The sequence below is a fragment of the Pristiophorus japonicus genome, chromosome 2 (assembly GCF_044704955.1).
Source record: "Pristiophorus japonicus isolate sPriJap1 chromosome 2, sPriJap1.hap1, whole genome shotgun sequence".
Classification (NCBI taxonomy): Eukaryota; Metazoa; Chordata; class Chondrichthyes; family Pristiophoridae; genus Pristiophorus; species Pristiophorus japonicus.
The window spans coordinates 335,992,848-336,009,511 of NC_091978.1; the positions used below are offsets into that span (position 1 = coordinate 335,992,848).

The 16,664-nt window shown below is 41.6% G+C and overlaps 1 protein-coding gene across 6 annotated transcripts in view; it reads left to right on the plus strand.

Moving 5' to 3' along the window:
• The window catches only part of LOC139248576 (ETS-related transcription factor Elf-2-like), a 170,540-nt gene that overhangs the window by 139,412 nt on the left and 14,464 nt on the right, over positions 1-16,664 (plus strand). For 4 of the 6 annotated variants that reach the window (XM_070872155.1, XM_070872156.1, XM_070872157.1 and 1 more), the window contains 3 exons: positions 4,294-4,467; positions 5,995-6,081; positions 8,584-8,776. In XM_070872155.1, coding sequence (XP_070728256.1) covers positions 4,294-4,467; positions 5,995-6,081; positions 8,584-8,776 — 454 coding nt within the window. The remainder of the gene's footprint in view (positions 1-4,293; positions 4,468-5,994; positions 6,082-8,583; positions 8,777-16,664) is intronic. The other 2 variants (XM_070872158.1, XM_070872161.1) reach the window with 1 other exon arrangement.

Genomic DNA, 16,664 nt, shown 5'->3' on the forward strand with positions numbered 1-16,664 from the left:
GTATTGTGTAGGTAAATGTGGCAACCTTTTAGCACACAGGAAAATCCCACAAAAATCAAGAGCGATAAATGCGTAGTTAATCAGTTTTGGTAGTGTTGTTTGAAGGTGGTATGTTATCCAGAACACGAGGAGAAGTCTCTGTTCCTTATTGAATAGTGTCTTGCAATGTTCCCATTAATTGTTTTTGGACCACGCTGTCATATAAAATTCCATGCTTGTGCGTTTTTTTCAATTTAAAAGCCGTCTCACCGGCTGCGTGGGACCTGTAGAGCACTGTGCGACTACACAGCTTAAAGGGCACCTTGATATCATAGGATCTTTTACGGCCATCTGCATTATTGGAGCTTGGTTTAATGTTTCATCCAAAGGTGAAAACCACCGACACTGCAGTGCTCCCTTAGTGCTGCAGTGGAGTGTCAACCTATATTATGTGTTCAAATTCTGGGAAGGACTTGAACCCACAACCTTCTGAACCCTCTTGAAAATGTAATAGTGCCTTTGTTGTAAAGAAGTAATTGGTGTCAAATTGATAACTCATTAATGTTGATGCTCTGAATTGGTTGCTCTTTTAAGTGGGGGATAATTTATGATTCTGAAATTTTAGTCTCCAGAGATGTACTCAGAAAGGCATTGAAATAGTACAGTAATTTCCACTTTGACTAAGTGTTGCACATGAACAGCATCATTGCTATGATAGCAAATTGGTTGTAGCAGTTCTAGATCAAGAGTTACAGCAATTGCAACACCCTCATCTGTGCAAGGAGCTCTACTGTATTTATCAAAGGTCAACCGAGAGATGAGGAGGAGCATGCTGGGGAGGGATGTGGGAAAGGACAAGGAGGAAGAGGGGGTGGATTAAAGAGAGTTTTGCTTCTTCACTGCTTCCTTTCTAGTTAAAGGAAACTTAGAATGATTTTTTGTTGAGCTCAATAACTTATATAGTTTTAGTTTATTGCATCCTGCCCAAATATGCCACAATATTGGGGGAGATTTCCTCTTATAAGCATACGTATAAAGAACTTGCTTAGATTTCATGGTTGGAATTTAAAACCCTTCAATAATTTTTTGATCCATTTTAGCCCCATTTATTATTGGCTTTGCATGACATTAAAAATCCCGTGGAAACAGCACTTTATTAAATTGTCCAGTCCAGTATTTTCTGCGTCTTCACTTTTATTTGGCAGACATTGCAAGATATATATTACAGCATGCAAATATGACTGAGCTACAGATCGTTCAGTCTTCCAGATTAAGTTAAATATTGTGTAGTCAGTTTAATTGAACGAAAGACTATTTTTGAAAATTACTACTTTATGTTAAAAGAATAAATTACAGCAGGAGAGTTCAAGCTTTTTGTGTTCTTGGGCTGGTTCGATACAACAATATACCATGAACCTCATCGGCCATGTATTGGGCTCAAAATTGCCCAGGAGTTGCTCTGTTTTTTTTGGAGCAACTTGATTTTTCTGGAGTATCTTAAAAATCCCCATTTTGTACATTCAATTTGCGCCAGTGTAAGTGAGTTAGTTAGGATTTTTTTTAGTTTCATTTTTTTTTTCAAAAGGAGGCGTTACCAGCCACCTATGTCCATTTTGGCCACTTTGGACAGCTACTAGTTACTCCAAACTAACTTAGGCCAGTGTGTGTGGCCACTTGTGGCCGCACAGAAAACCCTTGCGGAGAGTTAAGAAATCAGCGCAGGTAGGTACATCAGAGGCCAGCAGAACTTAATGACTTGACTAAAGAATGTGAATAGGATCAAACAGCTATACAGGACATCATATGACAAACTTTGCAAAGTTAATTTACTATACAACAGAAGCTTAAACGACAAAAATAAAAGAAGTGAAGAAACAGAACATATTTACATAATTTATTCAAAATTTCCAAATAAAAAATAGAAGTACCTCCTGCTCGTAATTCTTATGTTCTTATGTTCTCCCAGCCGCCTAAGCTAAAATCAGTGCACAGGCATCTACCACCCTTCACGATGTAGGTCGGGACCTGGAATATTAGGTCCTTCATTGAAACACCTGTGAACTCATCCTTTTTTGGCGTTGAAGCAAGTCATCCTCGCTTCGAGGGACTGCCTCTGATGATGAAGCTCACCCACCATCATAGAAATATTTTATAACTTTTTTCCCCCCCCGGAGGGAAAATGTAATTGAGCGTGGAAAATTAAACTGGCAGCCTAATGACGTTTATAATTGTTTTTCTACAAAAATACCTGGATATAACTTTTGAGATGGATTTCAAAATAGACAATTTTATCTGAACCTTTGCATGGCAATGTCCTGAAATCTTCAAGTTGTGTGTAGAATATTGACATTAAGTGGCAATAATGCAAGCAGCCAACAAAAGAACTAAGTGCTTTGGAAGAAGACGGGCTTCTCTATCAAAGTCTCGTTACTGTGCGGCAGGCCACTCGGCCCGGGATAGGGGCGGGACGCATCGGATCCCATGCTGCAGCACGCACACAGAGGCTGGGGGCAGGAGATACTGCGCATGCGCGCACACTCCAACGCACATGTGCAGAGCTGCTGGCACTGTTTCTGGCGCAGGGCCCTAGCTCCGTCCCCCAATCGACTGGCCACGCTGCGCCAAGCCCGGGAGAGGCAACACAGCGGCCAGAATCAGGGAGATTTTTTAGGTGCCATTTTCAGCCCACAAAATCGGCGCATCTTTGGTGAGTGCGTGGAAAAAAGGGGTGGGCCAAATTTGAGCCCATTAAGTTTTTAAATCAATGTTCTATTAATTTGCATATTTGTCAAGCTGTGGATACTAACCAATCCTAGTGTTCCAATTTAGGATTTACCCACCAACGGGGCAAAAACGATGAGAACAACCCCTTTCCAAACTTCCAGGCCCATGAGATTTGAAATGAAAAAATCTGCAAATGAGAAATATAAAACTGCACATCTGGCTCAAGTTTGCATATTTTTGAGGCTCATATCCAGAGCACCAAGTACATTTCCCTTTATAGGAGAACTTGTGCTTCATTTTACCCTAACTCTCTAAATTTGATTTTGTAACACCTTGACTCAGTTGGTAGCACCTTTGAGTTAAATGGTTGTGTTTTCAAGCCCTGTTCTAGGACTAGCATGCAGTGTCATTCTTCGGACAAAATGTTAAACCCCGGCCTTACTTGTCTGTTCAGGTGGCTGTTAAAGATCCCGTAGCACTGTTTGAAAAAGAGCGGCATTCTTCCCCTTGTCCTGACCAATATTTTTCCCATAACTAATGTCAATAATAAGAAAAAAAGATTAACTGGTCATCCCTCTCATTATTGTTTATGGAACCTTACTGTGTACACAATGATTTTCATGTTCATCTGTATGACAACAGTCACTGCATTTCAGAGTTACTGTATACAGAAGTGTTTTAGGCATATAAATACAAGTTTCTCTTTCTTTTCTCTCACTCTTCTCACGTTCTCTCTTGCACATTCTCTTTCATGTGTTCCGTCTCTTTCGTGTATTCTCTCTCCTTTCATTTTTTCAGCTGCTGGATGTTCAGTTGGTCATTGTAAAGCTGAACACCACAAAATGTGAACTTTGTTATAAATTGTGAGTTATCACTACACTTAATAATTGGAGATCAGGTTACTTGTGTGAACAGTAAATCTCACTGAATAAAAAGGTTAGCTGTCAGACATTACAACTTCATCATAACCAGCCTCTTGGACTACATTTTTGAGAGTCCTCTCCTTTCCTAAGAACCTGCACAGACAAGTCCACAATGCCATAAATCTCCCTGACTTGCGGATCAAACAAATCGCAAATCCCCTTTTGATTTGATTAAATTATTTGATTTAGATTTGTGCTCCTTGTTGCTGGTTCCTGTTCTTTAGGTAACATGCTTTTTTCCAAGTTTACCCTGGAGTCTTACTTCTTGTGGAGAGAGCAGTGCTTGAGGTACTATGCGGCATAGAATTATGCCACTTAGGAACTCGGGTTCCATGTGGATGGAACATTGTCTCTGCTGTCCTTTGAATGAAGGTAAGCAGAGTAACTGGAGACCTCGTACGCCTAATACTTTGCCATTTTGGGCCAGTTTATGATTGTTTAGTAAGTATATTGGATTGTAACAGGTTAAAATGACAGTTACCAAAGATGTAACTTTGTCAGAATGCACACTTAAGTGGAAGATTCCTTGTGTACTGTGGATGAAATATGCCACGTCTTCAAGGTGAATGTCGAAGTCTTTTATTTTTATTTGGAGAGTAGGATATAAACGGCAAAATCACTACTTCGTAAGGTTTGATCATTAGCTTTTGTTATCTTTTCAATATAGTCCAGGTATTTGTGCCGCCCTGTGTGTCGACCCCAGAATTTGTTCATGCTGCCATGAGACCTGATGTGATCACAGAGACTGTAGTGGAAGTGTCGACCGAGGAGCCTGAGCCAATGGACACATCTCCTGCATTACCAATACTGGAAACCCCTGAGCCAACCAAAAAAAAGAAAGGTAAAAAATATTTTTCCCCTTTTGCAAGTACTGAATTTTCCAAAGAGTATCTCCATGTTTTTTTAAATGGGGGATGTTATCTGTTGTTTCTTAGAAAATCTTATTTAAATTTCCCCTTGAAGAATTTTAAGCTGGAAAGTGGATTGGCATATTGGCCTTTCACCTTTGGTACCTGGGTTGTAATTCAGTAATATTCAATGGGATAAAAGTCTCTCTTTATTGGTAAGGTTCCTAACTGAAATAACGTTGGATATTCTTAACCGAGTTCATACTGGGTACAGGCCACAACACTAAACTGCCCATAACGGTATCATTTGACACTAAATTGGTAATTTCACTCAATGAAGGTGGCTGGTGCAGAGAATGTAAATGTCCATATTGATGCATTTTAGATGGTCCAATGAGGTTGGAATTGCATAACTTTGTTGGGGTAGAGCAGCTTTATTTTGCAACCATCATTCTGTGGAAGGGCTCATTTCTGAGACTAAGTATAATAATGGAAAAAGAGATCTGTTCCCCAACACTGACTCCCTTCACTTTGGATGCAAAAATTCAACCAAAACACATTTTAAAGTGAGTATTTGAAGTTTTAAAGTTTGGTGCCATGAAGGGCTTGCACGTACTGATAGTGATGACTGATACAGCTATCCACCTGGCTGTTTTAATGAGGTGGTTTGCTACGTGCTGTGATTGACAGTCATGAAGCTTTATTTAGTTTTGATCATTGGTCCAGTAACTCAACTTTCTGATCACATTCTCCCACGCACATAGTGGGTAAAGGCACCGCCCAGTCTGCCACTGAGCCAAATGGATCAGAAAACCCCTGGTTAAATCCCCAATCTGTTCTGGTCTCAGCCAGAGTAGGAGTTGGAATGCTACAGTTGGCCTCTAGGAGGGGAATGGGGAAGGAAATCAACAGGTGAGTGTCCCTGCTCGAAAGTGTGCACCAGTGGAGGTCGGATGAAAGCTATTACTACGCTATAATGCTCTCCATGTTGAATAGCCTAGTGCCAACGCAGTTTTACATGAGGACCAGCCAATTGGGTAAGGTACTGCCAGACTGCTTTCACCCATATACGTGTGTCCAAGCAAGAGACAGTTTTTTTCAGAGAATAAGACTAAAGAGTGTGTATGGGGGGGGAATAAAATGCCTAAAATTTGGGAGGGTGGGAACTGGGAAATTTGGATTGTTCATTTCAGGCAAATGCTTGTAAGTAAATTTTGCTGGAATTTTAAGTAATTTATAGTCGGGCATAAACTCTGAAACCAGCATCAACTTTAGGTAAAAAGGTATCACCGTATCTTCATTTTATTAATAAAATAAGCTTTTTTGTTTTAGGTGAGCATCAATTTAAAATCAACTTAAAAAAATAAATAATAAAACCATATTCTGCTAGGTATTTTGTTTCTTCCTTCCTCCTCCCTTTCTTGAAGCAGTTCAACTGTTTAATTGAACTGGGCCGAGAGTGCCCTTTTCACTAATTTGGTGAGATTTGTAGTGAATGAGCCTTCCAATGTGTCTTACAGCTGGTCGAAAACCAAAGAACCAGCAGTCTGGGTTGCCTAATAGTACGTCGGATCTGTCTGTGAAAAAGAAGGCTAGAGAAGGGAAGGGTAAGTGTAGCTGTCAAAGACGAATTCCCACACTAACAAAACCATGGCAGGGATGAAGGGAGAGGGCGTGAACTGTAAGGATATGGCGCATTAAGAAGAATAGTAAATTGGTGGGATGAACCAAGTTTAAAAAATTCAGCATAAAACATTAAATCAGGTAATATTTTTGGCAGAAAAGCAATCGTATCGTCCATAGTTGTACTAATGCGCCACTGCTAAATCAGTCACTGATGGCTTGTTAATGAGATCATGGGGATCATTTTCCTGACTTTCCACTACCAGCCTTGGTCCCTGGCCGTCCAAATTGGGAAATCACGGGCGCTCTGCCCACAATTTATGGATGGATGATTGTGGATGGCGCTCCGGCAATTTCCTGTTATGCGCAGGAAGCAAGGTGCCCGCTGGTGCGCGTGAACTTGGATAATCGGCCCTAATATCTCTTTACTATTACGTGAAATTCTGTTAACACAGCTCATTAAAACACCTTCTTAACCCCTTTGCATTGTTTTAACGTACTGATTTTTCTTTTTAAATTATTTAAGATTTTACCACATAAAGAAAGACGAGAGAACATAAATGTACATAGCCAATCAACGGAGCTTATCCAGTGAGAAACTGAGCCAAGCAGACCAGCAAAGTCTTTGGTTCGATTCTCCGCCTGTGCTAAGTTAGTTCGTCCTCGCTGGGCTGTTATACGGGCGGGGCGGGTGATGCGGGAGGCGGCCTCAGTGCCCCCACATTAGATGGAGAAAATTGGCTTTCCGATAGCTATCTAGCAACCCCTGCGAAAGCGGGTATTTATGGACACTGGATCTGTCCCTCTGCAGCGAAATACCCCATTGGCACTCCCTGTTAGACTCGCACATGACGAAAAGGCCACGTGGGTGAAGGTAATCTAGGTCATCCAACCACCCCCCTCCTCCTGGAGCTCTACCCTTTGGAATCTGCCTTTGGAAGAAGAAAGGGAAGAGTTAACAGGAAAGTTGGCAAGAAAAGAAGGGGCAAAAATCACAGAGCCCAACAGAAGAAAGTGTAACCGTATATTATACACTGTCGTTTCAGCTAGTGATTTGTCATGGCAGAATATACAGAAAATCATGGGTAGTTGTGGGGGAAATCATACGGACAGGTGCGGTGTATCCCCCATTAATCGAAATAGGTGTGAGGTATTTATTAAATACGTGCAGCCAACCAGAAATAAACCAAAGTAAAGTTTGTTTGGTGGTTGGTGGGGGTGGGAGAAGGGAATAACATTCTCTTCATTAAATTGAATCAAATCCTGATGCTGCTTCTGGCAGGGCAAGAGGACGATATGGTGGTTTGGATAAAATTATATTGTTCTCCCACAGCTTTTGGGTTTGCTGACTGCTCCAGGACGGCGAGGCGAAAGGGAGGGTGTTAATTAGTATGTGGCCCAGGACAGAAGATTAAGAAATCAGATACGGCTGTTCAAAATTGTATAAAAGGTTTTATATCCACTAGTAGGTAGCTGGAGTGCATAAAATTATCACCAAAAAACAAGAAGGATTTTATTTTGCATATAATCCATACTAGCTTTTAAAATGGACGTGAATAAATGCTTGAAAAAGGAAAACATTAAAAGTATAAGAGAATGGGATGAAGTGGATAGTTCAGTTAGCCAGCACAGATGCGATGGGCCAAATGGCCTCATCATCTGGTGTAAAATTCTATGATCGCTGCTGGAGAGTGCACGTGTGTTGAAGTAAGATGATGAGTAAGCTTACTTGTAATATCCTGCCTAACTGAATTTCTGCCACAGTCACCATATAGGTTCACACATGAAGAAAGACTGGTAAGGCTAGGTACCAGAGGGTGACGGGTATCTGTGCAACCATACACCAGTAATGGGTTGATGTCTTCAGGAGAGGAGAAAAGAATTGCAACTTATGCAATTCACCCATTACTTAGTGTGTATGAACATTTAAAGATCTACAGTGCAAGGATTGTAAATTGTCTCCCACCCCAGAGATTAATGATTGATTTTAAATGTCATGCAGGAGTCCTGTAATTAAGTTTTATTTAAATAGCAATGTAGAAAAAAACCTAACACTTGGCAGAAAGTACTTACACTTTCCCGATATTAAAATTTCCACTTAGCCTATAGAGAAGGCCACACTCGTCTTATTTTGCAGTCCCCTTTCTCTGCTTTCTTGCATACCTCCTGTAGTCAAATGAGGCCAAGCAACGAGTTCTGAATGTCTCCTCCACTGATGCTTGTCAGCCTGTGACTAGCAGGTGAGTGACAGCCGCCTAGTGGTACTTTCCCTCTCTCTTGGCAGATATTAGGAACTCGGTGAGGGAGAGAAAAAAAGGGATGATCAAACTTGCATCTCACTACTTTTGTGTTGTGCATTGCTGAAACAGTGTGCTGCACTGCATATGAGTTATTTCCACTTAGCTTGAACTGATGTAATTGACTGTTTAGTTTTACATCTTATCTGGAGTATGCCATGCATTTTCTGCTGTGTTTTGCTTCACCAGGGAATACGGCATACCTCTGGGAGTTCCTCCTTGACTTACTACAAGACAAAAACACCTGCCCTCGATACATCAAATGGACTCAGCGGGAGAAAGGCATCTTCAAACTGGTTGACTCCAAGGCAGTATCCAAGCTTTGGGGCAAACACAAGAACAAGCCAGACATGAATTACGAGACAATGGGTAGGGCACTAAGGTAAAGGGCACTAAAAATAAATAAAGCTGGAACTCTTATCAGTCATTGCATTTACAGCGTTTTGATTAGAATTAACCTATTTCTGAACAGAATGTAATGGTGTAAAGATAGATTTAGTCTTGCAAATTGCTTTTCAGAATAATTCTAAAGAGGTTGTTCTTGAAATGAGCTTTGCTAGTTAAAAAAAATGATAGACTGAGTTTGCGAGTACAATGCTAGCTTCACTATAAGAACATAAGAAATAGGAGCAAGTGTAGGCAATTCGGCCCCTCGAGCCTGCTCCGCCATTCTATAAGATCATGGCTCATCTGATCTTGGAATCAGCTCCACTTCCTTGCCCATTCCCCATAACCCTTCACTCCCTTATCATTCAAAAATCTGCCTCCACCTTAAATATATTCAATGACCCAGCCTCCACAGCTCTCTGGGGTAGAGAATTCCACAGATATATGACCCTCAGAGAAGAAATTCCTCCTCATCTCAGTTCTAAATGGGCAACCCCCTATTCTTAAACTATGCCCCCTAGATCTAGATTCCCCCACAAGTGGAAACATCCTCTCTGAATCTACCTTATCGAGCCCCCTCACTATCTTATATGTTTCAATAAGATCACCTCTCATTCTTCTGAACTCCAATGAATATAGGTTCATCTTTCATAAGTCAACCCTTTCATCTCAGGAATCAACTTAGTGAACCTTCTCTGAAACTGCCTCCAATGCAGGTATATCCCTCCTTAAATAAGGAGACCAAAACTGTACACAGTATTCCGGGTGTGGTCTCAACAATACCCTGTATCGTTGCAGCAGTACTTCCCTGCTTTTCTACTCCACCCCCTTGCAATAAAGGCCAACATTCCTTTGCCTTCCTGATTACTTGCTGTACCTGCATACTAACTTTTTGTGTTTCATGCACAAGGACCCTCAGGTCCCTCTGCAGCATTTTGTAATCTCCATTTAAATAATAATATTTTTTTTTCCTGCCAAACTGGATAACCTCACACTTTCCCACATTATACGCCATCTGTCAAATTTTTGCCCACTCATTTAGCCTGTCTACATCCCTTTGCAGATTCTTTGTGTCCTCCTCGCAACTTGCTTTCCCACTCATCTTTGTAGCATCAGCAAACTTGGTTACATTACACTTGGTCCCTTCATCCAAGTCATTAATATAGATTGTAAATAATTGAGGCCTCAGCACGGATCCCTGTGGCACCTCACTAGTTACCATTTGCCAACCGGAAAATGACCCATTTATCCAGACTTTCTGTTTTCTGTTAGTTAGCCAGTCCGCTATCCATGCTGATATATTACCCCCAACCCCATGAGCTTTTATCTTGTGGAGTAACCTTTTATGTGGCACCTGCACCTTATTGAATGCCTTCTGGAAATCCAAATCCACCACATCCACTGGTTCCCCTTTATCCACCTTGTTACATCCTCAAAGAACTCCAACTAATTTGTCAAAAATAATTTGTCAAAAATAATTCCCTTTCATGCTGACTCTGCTTGACTGTATTTTGCTTTTCCAAATGTCCTGCTACTGCCTCCTTAATAGTAGACTTTGTGAAAGATCTTGTAGTGACTGTCAAGTTATATTAGCTGTTCACACCCCTGTGGTTAGTGAAAGGGAATGAACTTGAAATCTATACATACGTGCTCTAATGCACGTGCAAGATGAGATGATTTAATGGTCTACATGGAAGTACTGCCCACTGCATTCATGAGCTTTAATACTCAAGCCTTTGAAGTGTTGCAGTTGAATTAACTAATAGTTTGATTACAGAATTGTAGGTGTAATACTTACTTAGTGATGCTGTCGTCTTAGTCACCACAGTTAAGGACACCAGAAGCATTATACATCAACTCTAAAGGTGCAGTGTAATGGGCATGTGACTCTCCTGGCACACTTCGCTACGCACAGGAAAGTCAGAGCTGCAGATTATGCCATGTTGAATTGTTGAATTCATTCTTCACATTTTGTACAAAGGCTATTTGTGCTGGACTGTCTTTAGGATGTCATGGTTTAGTTAAATTAGTGTGTCAAGTTATTTGTAACCCATTCTAACTTGCCATTGACAACCAATTGGGTATTGCCTTCACTTGCATGAGGTTGTTTCTGGGAGCCTTGCACTCCATTAATAACATGTTGTGCTGTGCTGGCAGTGCACTGCATTTGGGGAGGGATATGAGGTTTTTTCACTAAAAAGTGTAAAATGCTGTCTTAAGTTTATACTTCAATTAGAATGGTTCACTATGACTTTGAGATGCTTGGAGGATGAATTGCCCTTGTCCATCTCTGTGCATTGACAGTGACCTGGGATGGGAACAGGTGTGGGCAATCTGAAAAAGAAGGAAGTACAAAATTCAAGAGAAATTATTGTTAATTGATAAGTAACTTCCTGTCAGATTGTGAGATTTTTTTAAAATCAGAATATTAAGAACTGTCATTTCATAAGTCTATATAATTAATATTTTACTTACAGATTTATTAACATCTCTTGAGTTCTGTATTGGGAGTCCCCCAGTTCAGTTGGTAAAGTTCAGTAATTTTACAACTCCAACTTCCCAAACTTTTACGCACATGATGTCTATCTTCATCCAGCTGTACACCATCTTATGAATGTAGTGATTCATGCTAATGGTTGCACAAATTCTGGCAATTTTCTGATACTTTGCACGTGGATATTCTTCTTGTGTGAGCCTACAACTACTTGTATTTATATAGCACCTCTAACGTAATAAAAGCCTCAAGATGCTTCACGGTCGCATTATTAGACAAAATTCGACACCAAGTCATATAAGGAGTTATTAGGACAGGTGACCGAAAACTCAGTCAAAGAGGTAAGTTTAAGGAGCGTCTTAAAGGTAGAGATGCATTTAGGTTTAGGGAGGGAATTCCAGAGTTTAGGGCCTAGACTGCTGAAAGCACTGCCGCCAATGGAGAGACAAAGGAATCTGGGGATGCACAAGAGGCAATAAATGCTGGCCTTACCAGCGACGCCCACGTCTCAGGAACATTTTTTTTTAAAGGTCGGAATTGGAGGCTCAGAGTTCTTGGATGGCTGTAGGGCTGGAGAAAGTTATAGAGATGGGGAGGGTCTAGGTCAAGAGGGATATGAACAAAAGTGAGAATTTTAAATTATAGGCATTGCTGGAGCCAATGTAGGTCAGCGAGCACAGGGATAATGGGTGAACGAGACATGTTGTGAGTCAGGATATGGGCAGCATAGCTTTGGATGCGCTGAAGTTTAGAGGGTAGAAGATGGGAGGCCGGTCAGGAGAGCATTGGATTAGATAAGTCTGGAGGTACCAAAAGCATGGATAAGGATTTCAGCAGGAGATGGGCTGAAGCAGGGGTGGAGATGGGCGATATTACGGAGGTAGAAGTAGGAGGTCTTTGTGGTGGAGAGAATATAGGGTCGGAAGTTCAGCTCGGGCTCAAATAGGATACCGAGTTTGCGAACAGTTTGGTTCAGCCTCAGACAGTGGCCAGGGAGTGGAACCATCAGCATCACCCCTGATCCCTGTTCTTGCCCAATGTTCACATGTGCACTGTCAAGCAGGGATCAAGACCAGGTATGCCAGCTGATTTCCCCCCCCCCCCATATTGCTGAGGTCAACTAAATCACCACAGAGCATGGATTGAATGTGGGGCCTTCCTGGTCTCTCTGGCTCAGCACCACAGCAGACGATCCACTTGTCCACTGAGTCCTCTAGAGATCATCTGAAAATCTCTGTCACTACGATAAAAATTGTGCAGTCTTTTAGTCCTCATGGAAATCATGGGACTTATACCTCCAATTAAATACTTGCTGTATTGATTGCCTGGTCTATCAGAAATTGGAAGCCATTAAATGATTATTGATCTTGTTTATGGGATGCCTCTTCTCCAATCGAAAAACCAAAAGGCCTTGTAAATAAAATGTCAAAATATCTATAAAATGTATTTTATTTATCTTTTGAGTCTCTGACTCGAGAAGCTGCTTGCTGGGGTCGCAACAGGCATCTTTCTGACTTTGGAGGTGCTTGATTCAATCGTGGCAGACACTTTGTTTTGTATTTCTTTAAAACTGCTTTTACATTTTCACTAATTTCTTGGTAGAAAAGTTACAATATATTTTTCAATTACATTTGAGAACTTCCTAAAAATAAAAATGTAGAACAATATTTTATCTTTTGAGCTTTGAACAGCAACCCTGAGACTATTTTTGAAAAATTACTGTGATCTTAAAGGCAGTTATTCAGAGCCATTTTAGGAGACTCAATCCAATTTTGTTTTTATTTATCTTTTTAATTTGAGGCATTTTCTTTCATAGAAACATAGAAAATAGGTGCATCAGCAGGCCATTCGGCCCTTCGAGCCTGCACTGCCATTCAATATGATCATGGCTGATCATGCAACTTCAGTACCCCACTCCTGCCTTCTCTCCATACCCCCTGATCCCCTCAGCCATAAGGGCCACATCTAACTCCCTCTTGAATATATCCAACAAACTGGACTCAACAACTTTCTGTGGTAGAGAATTCTACAGGTTCACCACTATCTGAGTGAAAAAGTTTCTCCTCATCTCGATCCTAATATGGCTTACCCATTGTCCTTAGACTGTGACTCCTGGTTCTGGATTTCCCCAACATCGGGAACATTCTTCATGCTTCTAACCTGTCCAGTCCCATCATAATTGTATATGTTTCCATGAGATCCTCTCTCATTCTTCTAAATTCCAGTGAGTATAAACCTAGCTGATCCAGTCTTTCTTCATATGTCAGTCCTGCCATCCCGGGAATTAGTCTGGTGAACCTTCACTGCACTCACCCAAATAGCAAGCACATCCTTCCTCAGATTAGGAAACCAAAACTGCACACAATACTCAAGGTATTGTCTCACCAAGGCATCTCACCAAGGCCCTGTACAACTGCAGTAAGACCTCCTTGCTCGTATACACAAATCTTCTCGCTATGAAGGCCAGCATGCCATTTGCTTTCTTTACTGCCTGCTGTACCTGCATGCCTACCTTCAGTGACTGATGTACCACGACACCCAGGTCTCGTTGCACCTCCCCTTTTACTAATCTGTCACCATTCAGATAATTTGCCTTCCTGTTTTTGCCACCAAAGTGGATAACCTCACATTTATCCACATTATACTGCATCTGCCATGCATTTGCCCATTCACCTAACCTGTATAAGTCACCCTGCAGCCTCTTAGCATCCTCCTCACAGCTCACACTGCCACCCAGCTTATTGTCATCTGCAAACTTGGAGATATTACATTCAATTCCTTTGTCTAAATCATTAATGTATATTGTAAATAGCTGGGGTCCCAGCACTGAACCTTGCGGCACCCCACTACTCACTGCCTGTCATTCTGAAAAGGACCCGTTTATTCCTATTCTTTGCTTCCTGTCTGCCAACCAGTTCTCTATCCACGTCCATACACTACCCCCAATACCATGTGCTTTAATTTTGCACACTAATCTCTTGTGTGGGACCTTGTCAAAAGCTTTTTGAAAGTCAAAATACACCACATCCACTGGTTCTCCCTTATCCACTCTACTAGTTACATCCTCAAAAAATTCTAGAAGATTTGTCAAGCATGATTTCCCTTTCATAAATCTATGCTGACTTGGACCAATCCTGTCACTGCTTTCCAAATGCGCTGCTATTACAGCTTTAGTAATTGATTCCAGCATTTTCCCCACCACCGATGTCAGGCTAACTGGTCTATAATTCCCTGTTTTCTCTCTCCCTGCTTTTTTTAAAAGTGGGGTTACATTAGCTACCCTCTAATCCATAGGTACTGATCCAGAGTCCATAGAATTTTGGAAAATGACCACCAGTGCATCTACTATTTCTAGGTCCACTTCCTTAAGTACTCTGGGATGTAGACTATCAGGCCCTGGTAATTTATCGGTCTTCAGTCCTATCAGTTTCCTTAACACCATTTCCTGACTAATAAGGATTTCCCTCAGTTCCTCCTTCTCGCTAGACCTTCAGTCCCCTAGTATTTTCAGGAGTTTATTCATGTCTTCCTTAGTGAAGACAGAACCAAAATATTTATTCAATTGTTCTGCCATTTCCTTGTTTCCCATTATGAATTCACCTGATTCTGACTGCAAGGGACCAACATTAGTCTTCACTAATCTTTTTCTCTTTACACATCTATAGAAGCTTTTGCAGTCAGTTTTTATGTTCCCTGCAAGGTTACTCTCATGCTCTCTTTTCCCCCTCCTAATTAAACCCTTAGTCCTCCGCTGCTGAATTCTAAATTTCTCCCAGTCCTCAGGTTTGCTGCTTTTTCTGGCCAATTTATATGTCTCTTCCTTGGATTTAATACTATCCCTAATTTCCTTTGTTAGCCATGGTTGAGCCATCTTTTCTGTTTTATTTTTACACCAGACAGGGATGTACAATAGTTGTAATTCATCCATGTGATCTTTAAATGTCTGCCATTGCCTATCCACCGTCAACTCTTTAAATATCATTCGCCAGTCTATCCTAGCCAAATCATGTCTCATACCATCGAAGTTCAGGACCCTAGTCTCTGAATTAACTGTGTCACTTTCCATCTTAATGAAGAATTCTACCATATTATAGTCACTCTTCCCTAAGGGGCCACGCACGACCAGATTGCTAATTAATCTCCTCTCTTTACACAAGACCCAGTCTAGGATGGCCTGCTCTCTAGTTGGTGCGTCAACATATTGGTCTAGAAAATCATCCCTAAAACACTCCAGGAAATCCTCCTTCACAGTATTGCTACCAGTTTGGTTAGCCCAATCAATATGTAGGTTAAAGTCACCCATGATAACTGCTGTACCCTTATTGCACGCGTCCCTAATTTCCTGTTTGATGCCATCCTCCATCTCCCTACTACTGTTTGGTGGTCTGTACACAACTCCCACTAACGTTTTCTGCCCTTTGGTGTTTCGCAGCTCTACCCATATAGATTCCACATCATCCAAGCTAATGTCCTTCCTTACTATTGTGTTAACCTCCTCTTTAACCATTAACGCTACCCCACCTCCTTTTCTTTCCTGTTTACCATTCCTGAATATTGAATACCCCTGGATGTTGAGCTTCCCGTCTTGGGTACCCTGGAGACATGTCTCCATAATCCTAATTACATCATATCTGTTAACAGCTACCTGCGCAGTTAATTCGTCCACCTTATTTTGAATGCTCCTCGCATTGAGACTCGGAGCCTTCAGGCTTGTTTTTTTTAAACGCTCTTTGTCTTTTTAGAATTATGTATGTAATGTGGCCCTTTTTGATTTTTGCTCTTGATTTCTCTGCCCTCCACTCATGCTTTTCTCCTTCCTTCCTTTTGCTTTTGCCCCCTTTTTACTTCCCTCTGCCTCCCTGCATAGGGTTCCCATTCCCCCTGCCATATCAGTTTAATCCCTCCCCAACAGCACTAGCAAACACTCCGCCTGGGACATAGGCTCCGGTCCTGCCCAGGTGCAGACCATCCGGTTTGTACTGGACCCACCTCCCCCAGAACCCTTGCCAATGCTCCAGGAATTTGAATCACTCCTCCTTGCACCATTCCTCAAGCCACGTATTTATCTGAGCTATCCTGCAATTCCTACTCTGACAAGCACGTGGCACTGGTAGCAATGCTGAGATTACTACCATTGAGGTCCTATTTTTTAATTTAACTCCTAACTCCCTAAATTCAGCTTGTAGGACCTCATCCCATTTTTTACCTATATTGTTGGTACCTATATGCACCACGACAGCTGGCTGTGCCCCCTCCCCCTCCAGAATGCACTGCAACCGCTCTGAGACATCCTTGACCCTTGCACCAGGGAGGCAACATACCATCCTGGAATCTTGTTTGCGGCCACAGAATCGCCTGCCTGTTCCCCTTACAATAGAATCCCCTATCA